This window comes from Rhynchophorus ferrugineus, unplaced genomic scaffold, assembly GCF_030347505.1.
Source record: "Rhynchophorus ferrugineus isolate W39M unplaced genomic scaffold, kcgeb_rfMv2 rfM2, whole genome shotgun sequence".
Classification (NCBI taxonomy): domain Eukaryota; kingdom Metazoa; phylum Arthropoda; class Insecta; order Coleoptera; family Curculionidae; genus Rhynchophorus; species Rhynchophorus ferrugineus.
The window spans coordinates 44,353,608-44,380,142 of NW_027472581.1; the positions used below are offsets into that span (position 1 = coordinate 44,353,608).

General features: G+C 30.3%; 2 protein-coding genes and 1 long non-coding RNA gene across 5 annotated transcripts in view; all 3 read left to right on the plus strand.

Moving 5' to 3' along the window:
- The first annotated feature begins 8,404 nt into the window (after window positions 1-8,404).
- MESR4 (Misexpression suppressor of ras 4) lies at window positions 8,405-16,996 on the plus strand. Its single transcript, XM_076393905.1, has 16 exons — window positions 8,405-8,538; window positions 8,786-10,741; window positions 10,810-11,578; window positions 11,637-11,808; window positions 12,087-12,290; window positions 12,398-12,575; window positions 12,675-12,859; window positions 12,914-13,066; window positions 13,124-13,415; window positions 13,478-13,661; window positions 13,764-13,912; window positions 13,975-14,222; window positions 14,278-14,427; window positions 15,067-15,228; window positions 15,289-15,479; window positions 15,532-16,996. The coding sequence occupies exons 2-16, from the start codon at window positions 8,815-8,817 to the stop codon at window positions 15,665-15,667; spliced, it is 5,100 nt and encodes a 1,699-aa protein (XP_076250020.1). The 5' UTR covers window positions 8,405-8,538; window positions 8,786-8,814; the 3' UTR covers window positions 15,668-16,996.
- Window positions 16,997-17,298: 302 nt separating this feature from the next.
- LOC143189916 (uncharacterized) lies at window positions 17,299-17,851 on the plus strand. Its single transcript, XR_013004109.1, has 2 exons — window positions 17,299-17,427; window positions 17,480-17,851. It is a non-coding gene; the product is annotated as an uncharacterized LOC143189916 (long non-coding RNA).
- An 18-nt stretch (window positions 17,852-17,869) lies between these two features.
- Window positions 17,870-26,535, plus strand: part of chm (lysine acetyltransferase chameau) — a 193,677-nt gene continuing 185,011 nt past the window's right edge. For all 3 annotated transcript variants that reach the window (XM_076393906.1, XM_076393908.1, XM_076393907.1), the window contains exons 1-11: window positions 17,870-18,109; window positions 18,163-18,330; window positions 18,384-18,557; window positions 18,618-18,923; window positions 18,975-19,113; window positions 19,166-19,320; window positions 19,373-19,690; window positions 19,764-19,932; window positions 19,995-20,138; window positions 20,202-20,419; window positions 21,684-21,845. In XM_076393906.1, the coding sequence (XP_076250021.1) occupies window positions 18,092-18,109; window positions 18,163-18,330; window positions 18,384-18,557; window positions 18,618-18,923; window positions 18,975-19,113; window positions 19,166-19,320; window positions 19,373-19,690; window positions 19,764-19,932; window positions 19,995-20,138; window positions 20,202-20,419; window positions 21,684-21,845 (1,971 nt within the window). In that variant the 5' untranslated portion in view covers window positions 17,870-18,091. The remainder of the gene's footprint in view (window positions 18,110-18,162; window positions 18,331-18,383; window positions 18,558-18,617; window positions 18,924-18,974; window positions 19,114-19,165; window positions 19,321-19,372; window positions 19,691-19,763; window positions 19,933-19,994; window positions 20,139-20,201; window positions 20,420-21,683; window positions 21,846-26,535) is intronic.

Genomic DNA, 26,535 nt, shown 5'->3' on the forward strand with positions numbered 1-26,535 from the left:
TCCGTCGTTTCAGCTGATGTTTTGGGAACTGGCTGCTTTGGTGTCTTCAAGTTGACCAGTTTAGCTGCTTCGCTGGTGCTTGGTGTGGGAGTTATCCATGGTCTTGACAGGGGTTGGTTTTTTCTTGGTGGATTGCTGGTGTGTTTATCTGTCACAGTCAGCCCGGTTAACTTTGGTGTCTTCTTTTGATGGCTCATTAGTGTGAGCCTCATTTTCTTCCGGCTATTATGTATTTGGAACCCATCTCCGGATCTGGTTTCGTCGTCTGTTGTTTCGTTTCTCGCCATGTATTCTTGATCGCTTACTGCTTTCAAGTTGATATTGGATGTATCGGTTTCCTGTGCTGGTTTTTGTTGGTTCCTGTTTGTTGGGTAGTTATTGCTCATGGCCTGGATTGTTTTTGTCAGTACTTCTACTTGTGTAGAGAGATGGGCTACTTGTTCCTAGAGCCATGCACTCTCCTTGCGCGACTCCTCGTACATTTGTTTCCAATTGACTTGATATGATTGATTGATTATGATCGCCGGCTACTTCCGGCAAGCCTATTTGGCTTGCCATCATTCACCGGTGTTTTCACTGGGTTTTTGTATTTTTGTTTCGAATGTTTTTTTCACTCGAAGAAATGAACCGTACTCGGGCGGATAGGGTAACTAGGTAGCGCGAACGTCTAAACGTGTTCACGCACCGACTGTACTTCTCGTTGTCGGTGCATAGTATTTTATCATTGAAGCTCCTCCCTCGGGTTCTTGGTGATGGTGGACAATGCTGGTCCAAGAAATCCTTTTGTGTACAGCGATTCGCTGAAAATATCGGGGTGGGAAACAGTGTGAAACACAATGTGGGCAAACAGTGTGAAAAAAAGTGGGTGTCACTCTTCCAGCTAGGAACTTCTCAAGCCGATAAAACATGTGCATTTCGGACTCTTAAAGAATTCCCGAAAATTCTACTATTTCGGGTCTTCTTGATATTTATGCTTATAGGCGCCATAAGGAGTCCTCTACCAGGTCTAACTTCTGAGACGTTTCGTCTAGCCTTGGTACATGAACCCCCGTTATCTAAAACACTCGACAATGAGCCGATGGGATTCCTCTTTGTTGAACACGTATGTTCTCTTTACTAGTTACCTTTTGCTTAGCTAATTTCACCAGGCGTTCAATACAAGGCGATTTTGTATTTTGTATCAAGCTATAATTATTTCCTCACGTCATAAATATTAAGAACATCAGTTAATAGTCTGATAAATTAGACCCGTTAACTATACAACGGAAAGAATTCTACAATTAACGTAAACTTAAATTTACACGACTGTCCCAAATATAAATAATTAAATTTGCGTCGTAAAAACATTATTATTTTATTTTAATTATTTGTCCAAATTGTTTAATTATTTTGGGTGCATATAAAGATAATTTTTAAAAAAATGTATCTAAAAACTCAGTTTTGATGATAACCAAATCAGTACGGGCGCTATATGATCGAAAACCCATAAATTATGAACTTAATTTAAATTCACAACATGAATTAGCACTCTATTTGAACGAAGCTACACGGAGCCATCTCGGCTTAGCGCGAAAATGGTGTCACCCGGGTCGGTTTCTCTTCTGGGACATAGCCGACACGTTTTTGCAACGGATGCGGCTGAGATCGAACGTGAACCGGAAAGGTAACGCCTAAAATCGAGAAATGTTTTATTGTCATCGATTTTCACGTTTAATTTCTGTGGATCCCATTCATTTTATTTCGGACGTTCTTGCTTTGATTTAGTCGTACCATTCTTTTTTACTATTTAATCTTCCATCTTTTATATATTTATATCTTTTAACTTATAAATAAATTAATAGTTTTTGTTTTCTAAACCCTTTCGCATTTTCTTTATAACTTATAGTCCGTTCGTACAGTCGAACCATTCCTTTTTACTATTTAATCTTCCATTCTTTATATATTTATATCTTTTAAAGTATATATAAATTAATAGTTTTTATTTTCTAAACCCTTTTGCATTTTATAACTTATAGTCCGTTCGTACAGTCGAACCATTCCTTTTTACTATTTAATCTTCCATTCTTTATATATTTATATCTTTTAAAGTATATATAAATTAATAGTTTTTATTTTCTAAACCCTTTTGCATTTTATAACTTATAGTCCGTTCGTACAGTCGAACCATTCCTTTTTACTATTTAATCTTCCATTCTTTATATATTTATATCTTTTAACGTATATATAAATTAATAGTTTTTATTTTCTAAACCCTTTCGCATTTTATAACTTATAATCCGTTCGTACAGTCGAACCATTCCTTTTTACTATTTAATCTTCCATCTTTTATATATTTATATCTTTTAACGTATAAATAAATTAATAGTTTTTGTTTTCTAAACCCTTTCGCATTTTATAACTTATAGTCCGTTCGTACAGTCGAACCATTCCTTTTTACTATTTAATCTTCCATTCTTTATATATTTATATCTTTTAACGTATATATAAATTAATAGTTTTTATTTTCTAAACCCTTTTGCATTTTATAACTTATAGTCCGTTCGTACAGTCGAACCATTCCTTTTTACTATTTAATCTTCCATTCTTTATATATTTATATCTTTTAACGTATATATAAATTAATAGTTTTTATTTTCTAAACCCTTTCGCATTTTATAACTTATAATCCGTTCGTACAGTCGAACCATTCCTTTTTACTATTTAATCTTTCATCTTTTATATATTTATATCTTTTAACGTATAAATAAATTAATAGTTTTTGTTTTCTAAACCCTTTCGCATTTTATAACTTATAGTCCGTTCGTACAGTCGAACCATTCCTTTTTACTATTTAATCTTCCATTCTTTATATATTTATATCTTTTAACGTATATATAAATTAATAGTTTTTATTTTCTAAACCCTTTTGCATTTTATAACTTATAGTCCGTTCGTACAGTCGAACCATTCCTTTTTACTATTTAATCTTCCATTCTTTATATATTTATATCTTTTAACGTATATATAAATTAATAGTTTTTATTTTCTAAACCCTTTCGCATTTTATAACTTATAGTCCGTTCGTACAGTCGAACCATTCCTTTTTACTATTTAATCTTCCATCTTTTATATATTTTTATCTTCTAATGTATATATAAATTAATAGTTTTTATTTTCTAAACCCTTTCGCATTTTATAACTTATAGTCCGTTCGTACAGTCGAACCATTCCTTTTTACTATTTAATCTTCCATCTTTTATATATTTATATCTTTTAACGTATAAATAAATTAATAGTTTTTGTTTTCTAAACCCTTTCGCATTTTCTTTATAACTTATAGTCCGTTCGTACAGTCGAACCATTCCTTTTTCTATTTAATCTTCCATCTTTTATATATTTATATCTTTTAACGTATAAATAAATTAAGAGTTTTTGTTTTCTAAACCCTTTCGCATTTTATAACTAGAACAGTGAACTCACGTCATTTCAATTCATGACGTCAAAATGGCATAATGTTGCCGCATAAACTCTGAATTTTAGTTCATTTCGGCTTTGACATATAACAAAATTCTAATCTAAATAAAAAAATTAAATAAACAAAAACACTTTTATGAAATGTAATTTATTTTAACATTATATTACATTTAATGCATATATTATCAAAGGACTTTATTACTTTTTGCTTAGTTCTTGCTTCCTTCGGTACAGTATTTTTTTGTAAAGTCATTTTAATATCACTGTATTTTTCCTTAGTCTGTTCTGTTATTACCCGTATACACCTTTTTTGATAAAACTAGATTTAATAACTGCATTCTCCCTAACGCATTTTCCATATCTGCAAAACAGTTAATATTCTTCCTCTCCTCACAGATTTTAACCTAATGCTCATGTATATTCTGAAAAATTACACACATATTTATGCACATAAATCTTTCACACTCTACAATAAGATACAGTTATAGTATATTAACTATATACTTATCTTTAGTTATTTCATTGAATCATAATCCCAAATTCAGAACGTTTTATTCAAGTAAATAACTTCATTGATTCAATGATTTCTCAATTTCTTCTTAAATGTCTCCTATCAGGTTCATCCAAATCGAAATTGTTATTAACCATTCCTGTTTCCAGCGTGAAGAACAATATATCTGCAATGAATTATTAATAAATGTTATGTCTAATAAAACCTAATAATCAATTCTTATTCCAACGTTTACCTTTTTTCGTCAACTTTTGTTGTTTTAACACTACTTTTATTATCATCTTGCCATGAGTGACCATTGGGTATATAGGCCCCATTCTGAAATATTCATGATTCATCTGTATATACAAATCGAAATAATAAATCTTTCTTGATGTTATTCTATACTTTTAAAAATTGTATTATTTTAAAAGCAATGTCTGGAAGTTCCATTAGACCTCTTCGTGGGTTATCTTTACAACGTTTGAATCCTATAATACCCAATAGTGTATGAAGGGATTTTCTAGATCTTTCAAAGAGCTGCATATCTCTAAGCTTTCTGTGGATACTTTGCAGAATAACAGTTTGCTATGAAATACTCACTGTAAAACGACTCACTTTTTTATACACTTCATATATTCGATCTCTGATAGAGCTGATCAAGCTTGATTTATCCCCGCTTCGACGGTTTCTTTCTGGTGAATCTAATATTATATTTTTCATTTTTTGAGATATTTCAGTGACTGTCCAAACTAATATTCGGTGCAGCTGCAACACGCTCAAAATATTTTCAATAAAAAGCGCAGAAACTTAATATTGAACAGTAAAAATGCTTAAGTCTCTAACTTGGTCCTGTTCGAAGTAAGTGATTAGAGACGCAAATTATTCTGTCTGGCTTCATTATTTTCAATCAGAGTAATAATAAGCAGCGATTTGAAATTTATGATAACAAGCAAAGCAAAATGAGAAGGGGAATATCGTCTGATTCAAAAATCAATTTACAAATTGGGACAGGCAACACATTAAACATCTTGATGACGCGAGTTCACTGTTATTTTAAATAGACCATATATAAATGACTTGCTGTCCGTTAGTCCCGCTAAAACACGAGAACGGTTGGACCGATTTCGCTCATTTTGGTTTTGGAAACATTTGCGATAATCCAGGGAATATTATGTAAATGGTCAAGAGTCTCATAGGAAAGAGTGAGGTATCACTGCGGGCCGCACATTTGTGAATTAGCAAATTCACACCACACCACATATTTTTATAAGTAGATTTTTTATGGAAATAGCTACCTGTGAAGAAAGTCCAAACGTACGAAACGAATATTAATTGATAACACAAATATTTGTCGCGGATGGGAATCGAACTCACGGACTAGGCAATCAAATTTGTATATAGAAAAGTTAACAGTTATGCCAAGTCTATGGTTACAAGTTCTGTAACAGATACTGTATATCAAAAAATCATGGTCAAAGAGACGACTTATGAAGTGTGGGAGGCATTGAAGCAAAATTTCGAAGCATCGTCTAAGGATCAGTTATTTAAAATATGTATCGACTTTTTTGCGTTTGGTTGGATACAAAGAAAAGATATCGCAACACACATTGCAAAATTGGCAGGTTTGTGGAATAAATTAAGCAAATAATTGTAATTAGCAGGACTTAAAGCAAAAAACGAAAATGAATTACCTGATTTAATGTTAGCATTTAAAGTTTTGCATATGTTACCAACAAATTTTGAAACTTTCAAATCGAGTTGGATGTTGTTAACCAGAAATGACATGAAGAGATTCGAAGAGCTAAAAGAACAACTTTACATGTTTGAAAGAAATTTTACAAAAGTCAATGCTGTAATAGTTTGTTGTAACAGGAAGTTTTAGTTGTAAAATTAAGTAAAACAAATCAGAGTAAAACAATTAGAAATAAGTTAAAAGTACTTGTAATTATTGTAAACAACCAAGCCATTAGATTCGACAATGCCAAAAGTGAATTGCTGATGGACGACCGTCTAAGGAAACAATACTGAAGAAGAAAAAGGACAAGACAGTGCAGACAAATATAGTTCTCTTAACGAAATTCGGTCAGATGTTTTCTGCAGAAGTATATGAAAACGGTTGGTGGATTGACAGTAGGGCTATGAAATATGTAAGGGAGGTCAGATTATTTTGTCAGCTACGAAGCATTCAGTCAATCACAATACATTGAATGTGTCGGAAACGAATTTTTAAATGCGTATGGAAAAGGAACAATTCGGTTCACATCAACAGTTGAAGACAGGGGTGAAGAAATAACATTGAAGGGTGTCTGATATATACCGAATATTTCCAAAAATTTGTTTTCTGTTCTAGCTGCTCATGTCCGAAATAAAAATAGTAAGTTTGAGTCTATAAAGATTGTTCTATAAGGATTCATGGTCAATTGAAATTAAGTGGTTTCCGTGCAGTGAATAGTACTCTGTACAAAGCAGCCATTAAACTATTAATACTTAAACATCGAGTTGATGTATGTTCTGTTGTCGATGGCAAATCTGATCTGTTACAATTGTATCATGAAAGTTTAGTTGAAAGAAGGCGTTCTGTGTTAAGTACAATAATGAAATGTTACTAGTTTTCAAGGACTTTGAGCTATGTAGTTGTTAGATATATATGTCAGTTAAGAGAAAAACCACGTTGTCGTATATAAATCATTCAATTTCTGTTTATAGAGTTTCCTAACGTTTAGATAAAAAGCTGTTTGTTAAAGTAATCTCAGAACATGAATTAATAACCTAAAATATCAACGCAATTTACTTGAATAGCCGATTATAACCCAACCTGGATGTTAGGCAAAGCAAAACTTTTTTCAAGAGACCACTAGTGATTTTTCTCCCTATTACTCTATGGTTCTAAATGTTCGTGTAACATGCGTTCATCCTTCTTGTGCACCAAAATAAATATATCTATTTCAGTTTGACGACCACTGATTTAAACACTCAATATTGTTTTGTTGCTTTAAATCTTACACATTGTTTAACTTATTCGAACTCGTAATAATAGGCACTGCGCCAGTTATGAAATGTGAACGGGATTTGTGAAGGGTTTAGAAAACAAAAATTATTAATTTACTTTAAAAACCTAGTTTACTTAACGGAAAGTAGAGGGGAGAGGTTAAACGGCGATACAAAGCGACACTCATGGTAAAAATAAGTAAAAATAATTCCTATATCTATTTTTGGATATCTCACTCTTAACACCATTCAAAACATATGACCGCTCAAATTACAAAATATTTTGCCAGATTAACACTGTTAAAGTTTTACAGCTATGTCTAAATTGTCTAAAAGAATTTTTGTTCGTTCGTCTATTTAAAGAAACTATCAACTCAACGTTAAAAAAAGACAATGGGGAAAATCAATCCCCTAACGAGGATTCCGGAAACGTTTCCATCTATTCCCGTATTTGGAGGGCCAAACTGGATAAATAATCTAAACGAGCGCCGTCGAATAAAAAACACTTTCAAACTATGCAAATAGCGAACGCGCGAAATAAAAGCTCTTTTGTTGATAATTTGCATATAACATTTTATTCGGTATGATTAAATGGATGCAGAGAAAAAGTTTTGGTCTTTGTTTCATTTATGAGGCCATTCATTATTATTTTTGTTTTGTACATATAATAACTTTTTTGTAAAATTTGATACTGATATTCATTTAAACCGTACTCATGATTGATATCATGTGTTTTTTCTTAACTTTATTAAGTGATTTAATTATCTATATTATATTTATTATAAGTGTAAGTAAACCTATTTTTTAAGGGATGCCCCAAGTGATATGAAAGTCCAAATCATTACTTTCAAATTATTAAATGTTTAAAAGGGGTTTTATATTTAAAAGGAATATGTTAGCCTTAACGCTAAACTAATCTCACATTATGTTGACTGTTATCAAAATGACAACTAAATATCTATTTTCTAAATATAAAACAAAATAATATTTTATTTAAATCAGCTAAAATTATTTTGCAGATTGCTATTTTATTTTTATTTTTGCTCCGAGCTCCATCTATGCCTGTTCTAGTAACGGTTACTTTCAGTTAATTTATTTCCAAGCGTTTTCTGTAAAGTTTTATGGTATTATATATACATATCTTTAATTCCTAGTAAAATATATATACATTACGAGATACGAAATACGAGTATATAATACTCATTTTACAAATTTTTCTATTTAAAATTATAATATATGATTTCAAACATTTGCTACCTAACCTCAAACATATGCGTGGTAGTTATATATACATGACATCAGATGCTGCTAATATATCTTTATAAATAATTATTGCACTTTGATTTATGATACTTTTATTTTTAGCCATCTAACTTATCATTTAAAACATTGTTAAATTCTAATATACATGTTTACGAATTATGTTGGCCACCCTGTTAGTGCGAATCATAATGCTAGTAAATGCCCATAGCTTCTTAACAGCGCCACAAGCGCCATTTTAACATTAACCTTTTAGGCGGGGAACACTTAGATTTTGATAAAAATATGTGTTTTAAAAACCTGTGGGTTTCTTCGCTTCAGATGAACGAGCGTTAACTATGAAAGTATGTATCTATGAAATTTAGCAGCATTTGCACACATTTCTACAATTTTTCATGAGGTGTTGGAAACTATTCAGTAATATTTTTGCAATTCACCAGCGCATTCATATCAATCAAGTGTTTGTTATGAAACGTGTAAAATTGTACCATATTATGCAAAAAATTGGTCAATCACAATTGTAAACATCAATTTGACATATATTTTAATCCAGTAATAGATAATCTATTAAAATAAGTATTTTATTTGCAGTTAGTTTAAAGAACAAAGGATAATTCGGCATGGAAGATGGTTTTGAAAGCAATATACAGCCTAGTGAACATGTAAAAAATGGAGATGTAAACTCCATTATGGCCAATTTCCCTGAAGGGACTGTCACTGAAGCCAAAGATGAGAAAAATTCAACAGAACCTTCAAAAGTTAATGGAGAACACAATCAGGAATGTGAAGAAAGTAACAGTAATCTTTATCAGGATTCCTATAGCTCTGAAAGTGATGCATTAGTGATTGATGAAAGTATTCCTAAGAAAAAAAAAATTAGAGGAAAATACATTAAGAAAAATAAAGAAAGTGTTCGCCGTACAAGTGAAAAAGAAAATGAAGTTTTTACTGGTTCTAGTGACATTCAAGAAAAACTTTCCAGTGATAAAACAACTTCTGAATCCATAAGAGACTTTCTAACCAATGACCAATCTAATAATAAAAAAGTGGAAATATCATCACATAATTTAGATATAGGTACTGAAAATTCTTCTGGTGATAATTTAGAAAGTAAGGAAAATTTCAATCTAAATGCTGACAATTTAGAATCAAGCGATAATAAAGTCTATGAATGTGATAATCTTAGAATAAGTAGTGAACTAAATTCAAAAGAAGTTTTGACCCATTCTAATCCTTATTTTAATGAGTCTTTATTTGAGTTATCACAGTTACATCATGCTAGGGAAGAAACCACCTTAACAAATACTAATATTACCAATAGAGAAATTAATTCTAACTTGAGTAGATCATCAAAACGTGCTAAACCTAAACCCAAATTAAAGGAATACGCTCAATATTTAGGCCTTCAACCTGCAGTGCAATTTAAATGTCCTAAGTGTGGTAAATCAGGATTTGAGTCTTTGTCATCGCTACAAGATCATTTTTTGCAATGTAACGCTGTGCAAACTTTAGAAAAAACAACAGAAAATGAAAATATTTCTGGGTTTAAATTGACTAGGAAAGTGTTTCTGTGTTCAGCATGTGGAACTTACTATGAGAATTGGAATCTTTACATGCATATGCTAGAGTATCATCGAAGGTATATATGTTTATACTGTTTAGGAATGTTTTCTATATTAGATGATTTATGTCAGCATATTCAGACTAGACATAATCTTGAACCAGGTGTTAAAAATTCACTAGAGGACTTTTACAATACTTATACTGAACCATGCTATGTTGTATGTTGTGAGTGCAATAGACAGTTTAATGAACATGATAACTTTTTCTATCATAATTGTGTACCAGTGAAATCATCAGGGAAAAATAAAACTAAGCCTATTAAGCAAATTATTGCCCCAGAAAATCATGTGACAGGTGACTCTATAATGGTACCTCAAGAGTCTCCTCAAGCTGATAATAGTGAAAACCAAGATAAAAGTATTTGTGAAGATAATGCGGATTGTGTGGTTGAAGGTAAAAAAGGTGTTTATTGTGATAAACAACAAAGTGAGGTCCGTCAAGTTGACAGTGCCAAACATAATTTGAGTGAAACAGAAACTTCCAGAAACTCTGTGAGTGATTATTGCGAAAATACAAAAGAGTCTGAAAGTGTAAAAGGTACTATACCAGAAGAAGTTGATATAAAGAAACATATTAGTACTGATTATGAAGAAGAGACTAAAGAAAATTGTTCAGATAACATATTAGATTGTGAACAAGATTCTTTTGATTCTAATAAAAATTCAGGAGTTGAAAATCATAATAGTACTGAAAACACAATGGATATCGAAGATAATTTTTCCGATAATAATAAGGAATTAGATGATGAGGTGAGGGATGAGGAGGATGAAGTAGAAACCAGAAAAGTTCCAAAATTGTCTTTAAAACTTCCAAAACCAAATGATTATCCAGATCCAGAAGATAGCGATGATAGTGACAAAATTGCTATGGATGTTGAAAATAATGAAAGTGAAAATGAAATTGATCTTGACAAAAGTGATACAGGTAAGAATGTATTAAATAAAATGTTAATTTAAACTAAATTGAACATACTTTTTCTACCTTATTTTTAGATCAAACAAGAGAACAAGTTGACGAAGAACCAGAAAAAACTGACAAGACATCAGAAATTTCTTACCCAATAGCAGGACCTGATATACCCATTGTTGAAATAGAATTGGATCAGCCATTGGATAAAATGGATATTCGAATTTTGCTACAAAAATGTCTGCAGGCAACCGCTCCGACTTGTATATACTGTAACCATTCTCGAAGAATAGCTGTAAATGGGAAGCAACTTGGATTGCATGCTATTGCCGAACATCGATACTCTGCTATAAATAAAAGCATAACTGCTGAGGAATTAATTCCAGAAAGCTTTAATTCGAGAATTAAAGAAAGTTTAGAACAGTTGCAGCAAGTATTCTTCAATTTGGATTCAGGTGTATCGGAAGAAGCAGTGACATTTTCTCATGTTTTTGAGTGTTTTCTGTGCCACTATAGTACAACTGTTCATAAGGAACTATACTTACATAATAGAAAGTTTCATTCAAAGAATTTATTGTTGTGCATTATGTGTAAATCAAACTTTTATAGCTATAGTGAACTTATATGCCACTTGTGTCCAGGAGTTTACATTTTAGACTATGATTTACAATTCCGGTGTTGTATGTGCGTTAGTGATGATCTACCGTCTTCTTTCCGGCTAATGGTTCATTTACGGAAGCGACATAATGTCTGTGATGTTTGTTTAGAAATGTGTCATTGTCAATATAAATTATCAAATCATGTATGGAAACACAAATTACATCACTTTTGTTATAGATGTGGTATTGCATATAGGTAAGGTTTTTAATTATGAATATGTGACTGGATTTTCACTCAGTCTTTGATTTTATAGAAATAAACCTGATATTACAAGGCATCTATTTTGGAAACATGGCACTGAAAGTGTTCTTTGTAAAAAATGTCTACAGAAAAAGTGGCCCCATGTTTATCACTTCTGTGTCCCCCCTATAAGTTTTACATGTGAAGAGTGTAATCTTATTTTTTCTAAAGCAGTATCATTAAAGGTCAGTTAAACCTTGTACACATGTTAGTTACATGTTCACACATATATACAATTAAGCTTATTATCAATCATTACAGTTCTATGAGTCCTAAATAAAGTATTTTTATTTACCCAGATGCAGGTGATAAAAAATTATATAGCATGTAATTTTACACACCTGTAAGGTTTAAAATAAAAACTTTTTTTACTTCAAAATTATTTTATTTTAAAGAAAAATGGCTGATTTGATAGACCTACAGTATTGTCATTCCAATTCTATTTTAATATATTTGTTTTCAGGTTCATAAAAGAATACATACTGAAGAGAAAAAACATCCATGCAGTTGGGAAGATTGTTCTGAATCCTTTATATCAAAAAAATTGATGGAAAAACATTTAAAAAGGCATACAGACCCACCTGAAGAGGAAAATGCAGATGATGATGCCAAAGAAGATAGCCACAATAAAGATGAAGATACTGAGGCAGCTAAAATTGAACAAGAGGTATTATTTTTGTTTATATATCATCTGCCTAATTTCTGATAAAAGTCACATAATTCGTTATATCTTTAGTGATTAATATATGTAATTAACTATGTATTTTGTTTTAGAAAAAAGATGGTGATGAATCTGCAAAACCTGTTAAGCCTAAAGTAGATGTATATGATCTTCCAGAATTAAATTTATCCGAAAGTGATAGTAGTGATTCTGAAACTGAAACTGAAAAAGTAACGACAGAAGATTCTAGAGATATTAACAAAACGGAGAATATAACATTAGAAAATGATGGTTAGTGATTTATTGTTTACTATTATTTATTTATTTATTATGAACCTCATAATTTTAATTACTAAATATTATAGTGTATTACAAGATTTCACATTTTAGAGGGGAGCAATTCAAAAGATTTAGAGCAGAAGTCTCAACAAGTTGATACCATTCATGAAGAAAAATCTGAAGACATATTACAACCAGTTGATGATACATCATCTAGTGTAATGCAAGATATCTGGGATAACTTCAAAAATTATCAAGCTAATAAAGAAAAGTTAGATTCAATGTTTACAAGTGATGTAAGAAACCTAAGTTTTTAAATATACATGAATATAAAATGTTTAATTACGTAGGGTGATACGAAAGTAGACGAGCCATATGTCCCTGATATTCCAATTCCTATAATTGAAGAGCCGCAGCAGTTGACCTGGGAGATTGCACTAAGAGATCATGATTATTGCGCTCCATCTCCAAAAGAACCTACTGATGCTATTATTGAAGTTAAGGTAAGTAATAAGTTAAGTCATTTAATAACTTTTTCTGAGAGATGATATGCATTTTAGCCTGCTTTAGAATCTACTGAACGTGTAGATCATGATTATTGTTTTCAAACAGAAAACGAGACAAGAGAAGAGCCTGACAATGATAAGACTGTACCAAAAGCATCAAAAGATGCCCCTATTCAAGTTACTAACAAAAGTCCAACAAGAAAAAGAACAAGTTCATCTAGCTCTTCCAGCAGTGATAGTGATTCAAGTTGTGCATGTGGATCAAGTTGCTCATGTAGTAATAGTAGTTCAGATAGTTCAAGCTCAAGTTCAGATAGCTCCAATTCTGACAGTTCAACTGAGGAAGGTATTATGATAAAATAGGCTTTAATGTATCCAAATTCATGTCCTGAAATGATTTATTTAAAGGTATGAAGAGGCAACAACAGCGACGATTAAAAAGAAAAGAAAGAAATAAAGCTACAAATAAGCAACCAGAACCAAAAGTTGACGTTGTTACTAATGAAAAACCCTCAATTTCAATAGAAATGCCTATCAATGAATCGGATTTGGAGACAACTGAGAGTGAAACTGATGAAGAATTTTATGACAGGTAAAATTATATTTAGTTATGATAAGTTAAATATAGATATTTGTAAAAAAAGTATTATAAAATAGATATATTTGAATTTTTCAATGGCATAATAATTTTTAGGGAACCACAGAAAATTGCTAAGAAAGTCCTAGAAGAGAGACGAGCTCAACTTTTAGCAGAAATGGGTCCGAACATCTTACCAAATGGCTCTTTCATTGAGAGTACTAGTAGACCTCCAACTCCACCGGCAGGAACTGTAGATGAAGAAGGTATATCTCAATAAAGTTTTAATAGTGTTGTGTTGACATTTATGATTATGTTATGGTCCTAGAACAACCCAAGAAGAAAAAGAAAACCAAAAAGCGAAAGAAGAAAAAAAGTGAGAAAAGAGACTCTCTAGAGAATAGAACATACTCAGCTACATTAATAATGGACTCGGATCCTATAGACCAAATTCCAACGCCCCCGTATTATCATCAGTTTCATCAAGTTGAGAAACAATCACCTGTTGCTCCTGTTACACTGTCGCTTTCAAGAAATTCACCAGCTCCTCAAACTCCTCCACTAAATGTATCAGTGGTAAGTTGTATATTGTATAGATGTAGTGTCCATATAGTATATTAAATAATTTTAGGAAACACCGACACTTTTACGTCAGGACTCCACAGCGTCAGATACTAGTCTAAGAGCTTCAAAAAGAAGAAGGGTTCCAAATAAGTTTTATGGCTATTCTAGTGATGAAGATGGCGAAAAACCAAAAAGAAATAAAGTAGAAATTAACAAGGTATTTTGAAATATAAATACTTTTATCATAAGTGCTTTAAAGAGCTACTAAGCTCAATAAATTTACACCACATTGTTATCTGCATTCATTTGTAACACAGTAGAACTAAAAATTCGACGAAGTATAATTCATAACATGATTAAAATTTCAGAAGAATTTCATTAATTTAATCAGTGGGTTTAAAAAACAGAGCAAGCACATAATTAGACCTCCAACAGTAAAAAAGAAACATACTAGAGTTCAAACATGAGTGTTGACTAGACTAGTCTGTGTGTTTGTGACAATGACTTTGAATTAAAATAAAGAACTAAGGAGTGGTGTGAGATCGTCTCTTCGCCTTATACATGAGTTTGTAGAAGTTTATCACTAATGTATTCAATCGACAATTTTTAAGAATGTAAAAGGAACTTGATCATGGAATATATCTAAACCGTTATAAGCAAACGGGATCAAATATTTGTGAGGAAAAAGTCTATTAAAATTTCGTTTAGTAAAAATCATTTGTTTACACATCTTAGAAAGTCATAGCTAAAATCAGTTAATTAAAGTATGAATTTGTGCAACATCCTGCTTCTTTATTAGATTCAACTCAATCAATTGAGATTCAACTAGATTCAAAATTTAATTGTACTATTTCAGACTATACCTGCACCGGCATCACCTATGTTAGTACCACCGCTGACGATAAAGACTGGTCAGTCATCAATGGCAGTTCCACCAAGACCCCCGATAGTTGAACCAATAACGTTGCGTCTTCCGCGACCTACTCATCCTACTAACGATTTCAAGATACAACGAAAAGTAAATCGATTAACTAATATTTACATGAATGAATTATTCTAAATTCGCCAATTTTTCCAGTCATCTATACCGCCTATTCGCCTGTTCCCACCAAAGATACCCCCATCGCATTCTAGAGATGAAAGTGGTACGGACTCTAATGATTCTGACATTGACGAGCCAGTTCAACCTACTGAACCAGCCAAGCCTGCACAACCTCAGTTATATTGTTATTGTCGTTGTCCTTACGATGAGGTATCGGAAATGATTGGGTAAGATTAGAGAATATATTTTTTCTATTTTGATTAATAATTGTTCAATTAGGTGTGATTCAAGTGATTGTCAAATAGAGTGGTTTCATTTTGAATGTGTTGGTATTATGGTGCCCCCAAAAGGTCAGTGGTTTTGCCCTGATTGTCGGAAAAAGAAGCAACAGCAAAGGAGAGAACTGCTGAGTTAAATTTTTCTGTTTGCGACACTCATATAACATGCTGCCAGTTTTTCGCTCGTTACGAGGAAATATTTTTTAGATAAATTGTGATTTTTCCCGTTAGATTTATAGATAGAGAAGTAGTTCATAAACATAGTACTCTACAGTGACATTAATTTACAACATTAAAAGGGCATTTATTTTATGTAACAAACATAAATGCTACTGTGGCTTTACTCTGAATAATAATTTTTTTGTTTGATATTTTAAAATCAGGGTAGTACTTAAATCTAAATTAAGAATAGTCTTACCTATTTATTAATATTATAATTTATTTTTGGGATTGAATTTATCTTAGCAATTAAATTTTCAGGACTTCAGCTTTATTTGTTATAGTATTTTAGAGAGTTATTGAATTATTTTGTTACTACAATACTTAATATATGTTGATATTAATTGATTTTTTACTCTGGAGGAGTAGGTGTTGAAAATTATTTGTGGTTGTTATAACCGCTAGGATTAAACTAGTAAAAATGAAATGAGTTTCTTGTGCTCAGCAATTTACGATTTGGATCCTCATATAGCTAAAAACACTACTTTTCATATACATACACTGTATTTCTAGCTTGTATTTATTTTGTTAAAATTATTTTGAAATAATTATGATAATTATTTCTTTATTGGTTTAATTATTAATGTTTTACATGTATTGAGAACTTGGCACAACAATGCATATATACTTATAGTAGCTGTAGAAATTATTTGTTCTACACTGAAGATTTAGTTGCTTAGATTAATAAATTACATTTTTTTTTCTATTGGTGTTAAATTTGATATTGGTCCATTAGTAATGTTTACTGTATTTTTATTTATGTAATTTTTTTCTAAGTTCATTGTAATTATGACCGAACTCATATTTCTTTTGTAGAGAATGTATTGTTATATTTACATAGGTTGTAGACATTTTTATTTAATACTAATTTTCCTTTAAATTTAATTTAAAATGTCTTGAATAAGCTTGTCAGCAACCAGCGACAATTAATCCTATTGTACATACTATAAATTCGTACCTGTAAATATTTCATTATGACTGTGCTATACTATTCTTTAACTTAAGGAATGCACATATAACTGAACTGTACCAGTTTTAGATTTCCGTTATAATACGTAGATCCTAATGTATATTTTTTATTGTAACTTTGCCAAACTAGTGTATAAATTGTATATAGTTTTGTCTCAGAATTATCTGTATTGTTGACGATCATGTTTCTCCCCTCCTGAAATGAATTTCTATAGTTAGATCTGAAAAAATCGGAATATTTATGTTTCTGATACCCGTTAATAAATGTGACAAATTAACTTGTTTTATTTATTAAGTACACATAGTTGGATATATCCAGTCCTAAGTATTTTTGTGATTTAATTTCACCTTTTAGTTAATATAGGATGTTTAACCAAAACTAATTTGTAATGACTTCTCTAAATATTTTTTGTGTATTAAAATATACTAAGAGGTATATTTAAAATGTTTTCAGAAACTAAATCAATTAGCAGATTTTTGTTTCATATAAATTTTGTTTTTAATTTTAACAAACATTTTAATAAAAGCCATATATATATATATAAAGATAATATTTCGATGTTGATAGACATTCCTAAGACGTATATGTCAAAAATCATATCAACCTTTCAAACCTAATATCTAATCAACCTAAATTTTATACAGTAGAAACAAATTTCTAATATTGACAGTAAATAGAAATAAATTAAGTATTATACGTACATATAGGGTATATTCTGGCATATAATTAATTACTATGTTTTAAAGTATTTTATTTTTAGAAGCATAATGGCAGGTTGTGTACCATGTTTTGTTATACCATTGTTATTATTTTTGTTTCATAAATTTATTCAGCCTGTTCTATTAAAATTTTGGAATCCATGGGAAAATAAGCATATTAAGGATGGGGATAAGAAAGAAGAATGTAAATTTAGTTGTGATTGTGCATGGTTAAAAAAAGATAAATCTGGAGCGGTATCTGAGAAGATTGAAGAATCAGTTAAAACAAATTCCCCTATAGAGAACAAAGTAAAAGGACTTTAGAAACATTCCTTAGGATGCCTTTAACTAATACTGTTAACTTTATTATATACAATTTCTGTTTTATTCTACTGTAAATTATTAAATGTTTGACTCATTTCAAAACATATAAAGTGTATTATTTACCGTTCATTATTATCCTACTGTTTTCAGTTATCCTTACTAATCTGTAGTTTAAGCTTAATTGTTTAGTAGTAAGTAAGTGATATAAAGTACACGTACAAATATTTACATTAATATATTTAATTTAAAAAAATTACCAATCAAAATAGACAAAAAGAAGACAGAAATTAGGTTATGCTCATTATATTTTTTTGTAAACAACTATTTGTATATAAATAATAGGAACAAACATGACTGGGAAGAAAAAAGTATATAAATTGTAACCTTATAATAACAAAGTAACAATTATTTGTGTTTATAGAGTAGCGGTTCTTCTGAGTCTTCTTCAGAGAGTACATCAGGAACTACAACAACTTCTTCAACTAGTGGTTCTGAATCAAGTTCTTCTAGTGATAGTGAATCTTCTAGTTCTCAGGAATCTACTAAAAATTGCGAATCAGAGTTACAGAAGAAATCAGCAACAGTACAAGTAAATACATGTATTATTTAAGAACAATATAGGCAATATATTTAATATCATAGAAAAGTCCACGTAAAAGTGTTGAAGCTGCTAAACCTACAGTTAACAAAGTGGAGCCTAAGATTACAGGTAAATCAAAGCCCCCAACTTCTAAATATACTGCTAAGACATCAACACAAAGAAGTATTACAGAATATACTACCGATGAGGATGAAGACAAGCAAGTTGCAAAACAAGTAGTACTTCAAATATATGATTATTTCATTCTAATACTAACACTATGATACATTTAACAGGTAAAACGCAAAAGCAATGTTAAACCAAAAGTTAGTGCGACAATAACTCCAAAATCTTCAACAGCACTTTATCAAAAACAAGGCCCCTCTAAATCTCCTATTATCAAGCCTGCACAAGTATCTAAAGGAGCGTCTAAAAATGTATTAAATAAAGATGGAGGTAAACAGAAACCAAGCCAAAAATCTAATGCAGGATCAAAAGTATCTGATTCAAAGAAAAAAAGTATTTTTTCTCCAGAAAATAGTTCAGATTCAGAATCAGGAAAAGCTACTGCTAAAATGCCGCAGGTGAAAGGAACAACACAGGTTAGTAGAGTTGGTTAAAATCTTAACAATTTTTAAAAGTTATATTTGCAGGCAAAAGCCAAACCTGAACCTAGACCAAAAGCTGCAGCAAAACCTGTAGAAAAAGCGAAAACAGAAAAGAAAGTTGAAAAAAAAGTAGAAAAGAGGTCTGTTGAAGAAAGTTCTGCGAGTTCTGCTACTTCTACATCAGGTAATTTTAACTTTTGCAATATATTTTATTTTTTATAGTATTATATCTTTAGCATCAAGCAGTAGTACTGAATCTGATTCAAGTGAAGAATTTTCTGAGAAAGACCAGAGGAAGGTAGTAAAGAAACCAGTTAAGAAACCTGTTGCAGTTACTAAAGAAAATACAGCTGGCTCTGATACAGATGCTGAAGCTGATAAATCACAACAGGTTAGTTAAAATAGAATTTATATTTTCAAAGTATATTGATAGTCTGATTTAGATTACAAGAAAGTTAACAAGATCAGCAAGCACAAGAAAATCTAAACATGTATTGGGAAAAAATGTATATTCTGATACAGACTCTGATACTGAAAGTACAAAGAGATCATTAAGTCGATCACCAGTCAAAAGGGCTCCAGGAGTTACTAAAGGAAAAACTAAAAATAATAAAAAAATTGATGTGAAGTCTAAAGTGGTAGAAAATATTATTGTAGAAAGAACTTGTCCTTTAGAAGGTTGTGATAGTTTGGGACATTTAAGTGGGAAATTTGATAAACATTTTACTTTGGAAGCTTGTCCTGCCTATCATAATTTTACTGTAAGTATACTTAACTTTTCATAGTTATATTGCTGAATATACTTAAGATTGTTCATGTATTTTATAATTTAAGATTGCACAATGTAAAGCTGAATTAATAGAAAGGAAAAAACGGGATGAAAATCGTAGAAAGTTCGCGGAATTATATAAAAAGTCACCAAAACCTACAACTCCAGATCAAAAACAATATTTAGCCAAAATTAAAGACTTGAGAAACAAATTTAAACAAGAACCAATTGAAGGTATTTTATCAAAAATATACTAATTATATAGTATAAAAATATACACATTTAAATTATTTCAGATATTAAACCAAACATAGATAAGAACAAAGAGCCGGACTTAAATAATTTTGTACCAGAATATGACTTAAAACTCTTTAGAGATGCTCAAGCGTTAGCTAGTGAAAAAATCGAAGAAGATTTAAAGAGTCTTCCTAGCACAAAAGGTATATCATAATAAACATTTTTAAATGTTGAAAAGCTAAATACATAGGTATTTATTATTTCAGGGACTAAATATATCGAGATGGGAAAGTTTCAAATGGAAGTTTGGTACCAGAGTCCATATCCAGAAGACTACGCTCGTTTGCCGAAATTGTATATATGTGAATTTTGTTTGAGATACATGAAATCAAGAACAATATTAGAAAGACATGTAATGAAATGTGTTTGGCGACACCCTCCTGGTGAAGAAGTATACAGAAAAGATAAAGTTAGCGTTTGGGAAGTAAGAAACTATTTATTTATTATAAAATAATTAAATAAATCTCACATATAGAACTTGTTTGTAAAAAATTCTTATAACCTACAAACTATTCTTGCGGCTTATATATATATATATATATATATATATATATATATATATATATATATATATATATATATATATATATAATCAAATTAAAAGCCGCAAGAATAGTTTGTAGGTTATAAGAATTTTTTACATTTATATTTATATATATATATATATATATATATATATATATATATATATATATATATATATATATATATATATATTGGGCCTCTCTTATGTATTAACAAAAAGTAATGAAAAAAATCTATTACGTTGGTATATCCCAATATTTTTTTTAAATATATTTTTTATGTATTTCTGTTGGTTTATGGGAAAAAATGTGTAAGTGGGCATATGGATCAAAATAAGACTGTCATTTATAAGTGCATGATATATCTTCCCCTGACATTTAATGTTACTAGAACTAAGGGTATTGGTTTTGTAGTGTTTTGTTTGTAGTTATAATTTATTGTTAATTGTGAAAAAGGTGTTACATAACCGAAATACTTATTCATGTATCGAACTGAGCATATGCTGCAATCCGAGAATATTTTACCATTTGTATTTTGCTTTCCATATTTCTCAGACTAATAACCAACATTAAACACTAAGTTATTTTTGTTCAGGTTATATGCCTTATTTAAAAAGATGTATGTATGTGGTATAAACGTATGTAGAATCGCTTCTTCATACTGAGACTATACATTACCGCAACCTCTAATGAAATATAAATATGCAGAGATGCAACGTAGACGTCATCCACTCTTCAACAAGTATTAATTTTCAGTTGCAATAGTTTGTTATAAATAATAATGGACTATATTTTGTCAAGACGAACTAAATGATTTGACTAGAGACCTAAATTTGTTTGAATACTTATTTTCCAGACAGGTTCAAGAGTGTACTTCATCTAAGTACATTAAAAATAAATTATTTATAAGCGGTTACTATAAGAGAAGGAAAGTTGATTGAAAAATGTTCAGAATATTAATTTTTTTTTCAATTCTCATCGAAAATAAGTTTTTTTTATTTCTTAATAACCATATTTTCCAAAGGAACTGGGCATTTTTCCATTCACTTATTTTAACCTGTAACAATGTATAAAAGAGTGGCGAACCAGGGTAAAGTTTTTTTGGTGAACAGTGTAATTAATAATTTTTAAATTGACGCTATTTATGTTTCTTAATTTTTTCAGGTGGATGGTAAAAAATACAAACAGTATTGCCAAAATCTTTGTTTGCTTGCAAAATTCTTTCTGGATCACAAAACCTTATATTATGACGTGGAACCTTTTCTATTCTATGTTATGACTTTAGTGGATATTGAAGGATGTCATACAGTGGGATACTTCAGTAAGGTAAGTGATATTAAGATTATAATTAATGTACCGTCATCTTCTCTGTCTGGTATATAAAATTGGCCTAGAACTATAATTTATTCAGTGTCGGCTACCGTAAACGGCAGTGGCGGTGATTGAATTTAAAGATTATACATAACGAACAAGAAAACGGTCTAAAAGATATTTGTGTTATGTGTGTTCCAATAACAATTATTTTACGTACCGTGAGATAGCTAGCTCTGAACTATCTACATTGCAATCTTGACATTGTGATCTCTATTGTCTTATTGTTAAAAGTTGAACAACAGGTTTAGAGTTTGTGACCTATTCTTAAACGGGCGTAACAAGGCATATATTTGTTCTTAAACGACTACATCCAAATCTAGTAAATTATTTCCTTACACATAATATTTTGTAGTTATTTTATTGCATTTTAATTGAAATATTTAATAATAGTTTTTTTTGTAAGATAATATTTTATATTTTCATTTGTCCCATTAACTTAAGTTGATATTAAAACCATTAATTTAAGCTGATTAAAATTAACAAAATTTTCGTTCGGATGTTGGCCGCGGCCTCTTACGGTGGTACGGATTTAAGTTTTCATTCGCCGTGGCATAGATTTGCTGAAATTGATCGATATTTTTGCTTATGTTGCTTTAAATGCCTCGGTTGATTGTGGTTGATTGCGGATTACTGGTATAAACCTTTTATTGAAGAAAACTTCTCAAGAAAGAAACTAGCTAGGTTAATTCGCACGACATTGGTGAGCAATTGACATCTCTGTGAAATCACTCTGTTTCCGTGTGGAATGTAACGCCGTCTTGGAACCGCACATATGCATATCGTTGAATTTGTCAAAAGAAGTCGGTTATCGTTCTGTAGATCCAAAATGGGCATTAAACATGAACTTTTTATGGATTCACTCTATTTGAATCTAGCATGAGAGTCACCGATCTATATAAGGCAGTTTTTAACAAAGTCATTCATTAAAAAATGCGTCTCGTCTCTAAAGATGTTTTTAAGTGACTAAATCGTGTGCCATTGTGACTAATAAAAATAGAATAAATATAATTTTTGTTAATTATGACTGAAACTGAAGTAATATAATCAATTGTATAATAAATATTTGTGTATATATGTTAATGATAAAGTATCGTATATATAAATTAGGATTTAATGCAGTTATTATTTTTTGGCGAAAACATACGAACGTCACAAGTGAAAAATTACGTTCGAGGAGCGGCATCAAGCGCTGTCTCTTGTACATTAATTCTTGTTAACCGTAGAATCTAACGGTCTTGCATTCCTAGCTTGTCATCGATTCTGAAGGTCAGAAATTGCATGTTTGTCGGCTACAAGCCTGATGTTTAAACAGTCAGCAAAACTAAAAGGTTTTTTATCTACTGTTCAGTTTCCTCGCCGTATATGAAATTGAATATTATTTGAATGATTGACACCATACAGCGCAATCCTAATTGAAATGCATTAAATTTTTAGACTTTTTGTTAACTGCGATTTCAAGGCTTCGGGAGTTTTAATGCCTTCCTAAGCAGTTTCCTTTTATGCCTTGAAAATTCTTCAGTGTTTCTAATGTTTATTTAAACTTAATCTGAAGTTAGTGGATTGAGAAATTAATTTCAATTATAATGTATGGTTTTTTAATCAATTCACGGAATATTATATTAAATATAAAAAAAAGTTGAACCAAATGAACATTTAATTTAATTAATAGGTTATTCAATAAATGTTGTGTCCTAAAAACTGGCGCTGTTAGGTTCATATGAGATTCAGAGAAGTAAACTAGTAGAATCTAGTGCGAATAGAGTTCGCGAGAGTTACTGCATTTACTAACAATGTTTAAGATTTTGTGCGTTGTTTCATCACTATGACTAATACTTTAAGAATGTGAATCAAAACAAGACTTGCTTCAGAAATAGGCCGTGAAAAAATACTTGGCTTATAGAGGAAATTTTCATCAATATACGAAGATTTTGCGAAGGATCCATCTGCTTTTTAAATGTTGTCGGTAGATATCTTCCTAACGTTCAATCACGAGTAGGCTTCTCTTTCTAGTTTTAGCTTTTGCCTAACATTTCTATTCAATTTTTGTTATTTTTCTAGATCGATTAGTTTTGCTTGTTTTACCATAATATCATATCTGAATACGAACAGACCTTTGGATATTTTATGGACAATATTTTGAAATATAATAAAGCATTTAATTATGCAAATCAAATTCATAATCCTCTAAGATAATAATAACTATAGGTACCGCAGCGCTTTTTAAAATAATGCAATCATTATAAAAATACGGTTTTATAATTTATATTTAAAGACTTATTGTTACAAAAAAGGTATGGCCATTTCGATCTGCAGCTTTTTGCTTTCAGTTGCAATTAATGAATCAATCAAATTTTTCAATAATAAAAAGTAAATTCTCGGTTTAAATTCTATTGGTCAGGTCTTATTGATTTAAATACGTGATAGTCAGGAGGAGAAATATTTGTATCTTCACACCGTGATTTAAAAAATATCTTTTAACCAATTTCCAGATCTGTAGACGAGTGTTGTCTTTACAAAAATATTTGGACGTGCCTTTTGAATGATTCCGATTATTTTTTCGTCAATATGCCTTTTTGATCTCACCGAATGTTCATATTGGATTTAAAACTGATGTTGATGCTTTACAAGGTTTAACTGGTGATAATGTAATATAAATATAGCACCCATTTTTTGTGAAACCAAACCAAAAAAACATCTCACTTAGGTTCTTCTCTATAATATTTTACTCTGGTTTTTATTAATTATTATTTATTATTTATTTTTTAATTATTTTTTTAACTTATTTATAATTTTGAAACGCTTGCGTATTATATGCTCTGGGTGGTTCATTATCTTTCAAAAGAATATCACCACTTTTAAGAACAACCTACACCATACTTTATAAAATGATATTTTAAATAAGTTATTTTCAATCAAAAATTATTTTTAGTAATTTTGTTTTCAATGATGGTCTGGAATTTCTATCAAAGTCATTAAAATTATATTGCTGTCGCATACGCATTGTTACTGTATTATTTCCTATGAATCACAAGTGTCCTAGTATGCCGATGACGGTCCTACTTCGATAGATTCCCATAAGTCCTCTGTGTCAGAATGCGTGTAGGCTGATGATACAGATTACTTTATATAGACGTAGGCCAATGCGTAATAAATGTGTTTGCAAGTAATAAATGAAATTTCAATTAATAGTTATAATACAGTTTTTATTTTTCAAATAAATGTTAATAGTTCATTACATTTTTTGCATAACTAAATTTATATTACGGTTTAATAACTGATGATAATGCCTGATAAATTAAAACATCAATTTTTCTTTATGCGATAACAATTTTAGTTTATTCTAAGCGTATGTAAGAGCACTTCATTAACACAATAATAATTGTTTATATGTCTGATATTATTAATAAATATTTTGGAACCCAGCACTTCACTAGTTTTTTTTCGACTATTTTCTCCATCCAAATAAAGATATCACCTTAAGGAGTTCACCACTTTTGATTTTATTAATATTGCATATATATCAAGCATACTCAGCCATAGCGATTTTTTTTGTTTTTTAATGACAATAAGAGGCATTTGTAATTGAAATTAGTTTATTAACGCTATTTACGCAGTCGTCGTTTCCATTTAGATAATATGTTGATATTTACGATAAAACTTACCCATCTTATTATATTGTCGAACCCTTTTATCGAATTGTATTTGTAGCACTTGTCTTTTTCTTGAATATTATGGATTGGAGATAAAGTAATTTAATAAAAAATATTATCAAGTTTTTCAAAGCAAATTTATTTATAGTCTATTCAAAGTTTATATGTATATGGGTCATCGAAATTTGTGTGAAAACTGTGAGTTTTAGTTCAGTTTAGCTTTGACATATAACAAAATTCTAATCTAAATAAAATAATTGAACAAAAATGTTATCAGATATAATTTATTTTAACATTATAGTATACCTAAATCATATATTATCGGGCTTAAAACTACAATTAAGAACACAGGTATAATTGTTTGTAGGTTAGAGTTGCGTTTAATTATATTTACATTGACCTCTTTTCCACACTACCCATGAGGTGGAGTTCTAGGCGCGTTTTTTATATACTGGTATCCCCCAGGAGGCCTGATTCACCTAATTAACAATTATATATCAATGTAATGTATTTTACTTTCATTCTAGAGCATTTTTACCTTTTTAAGTTCAGTTCTTGTTCCCTCCCATGGTGGGTTTACTTGTTAAGTCGTCTTGATATCACTGTATTTTTTATTTAGTCTGCTACTACCTGTGTACACCATTCTTGATAAAATTAATCATTGAATTCTGCTTAATGCATTTAGCATATCTACAAAACAGTTAGTATTAATTTTCCCTTATACATCCTAACCTAACGCTCTTGTTTAATGCTGAACAATTACAATCATATCTGTGCATATAAATCTTTCACGCTGTACAATACGATTTTATACAGTTATATTCTATTAATTATGTGCATACCTTTAGTTGTTTCCACTTTCATTACTCTGTCTCAGGATTTTGCAGCATTATCACATATCTTAAAAATTTCTTTTAGTTACTTTCACTTTTCGAGTCACTGTCCAATTCAACCACTAAACTGTTAATTTTCTGTCTAAATCATGTTCACGA

Excerpts from the sequence above, each read along its gene's own strand:
- MESR4 (XM_076393905.1), top strand. The coding sequence starts at position 8,815 with ATGGAAGATGGTTTTGAAAGCAATATACAGCCTAGTGAACATGTAAAA. Across the intron at positions 14,428-15,066 it reads ATAAAGTAGAAATTAACAAG|ACTATACCTGCACCGGCATC; the intron begins GTATTTTGAAAT and ends GTACTATTTCAG. Across the intron at positions 15,229-15,288 it reads ATTTCAAGATACAACGAAAA|TCATCTATACCGCCTATTCG; the intron begins GTAAATCGATTA and ends CAATTTTTCCAG.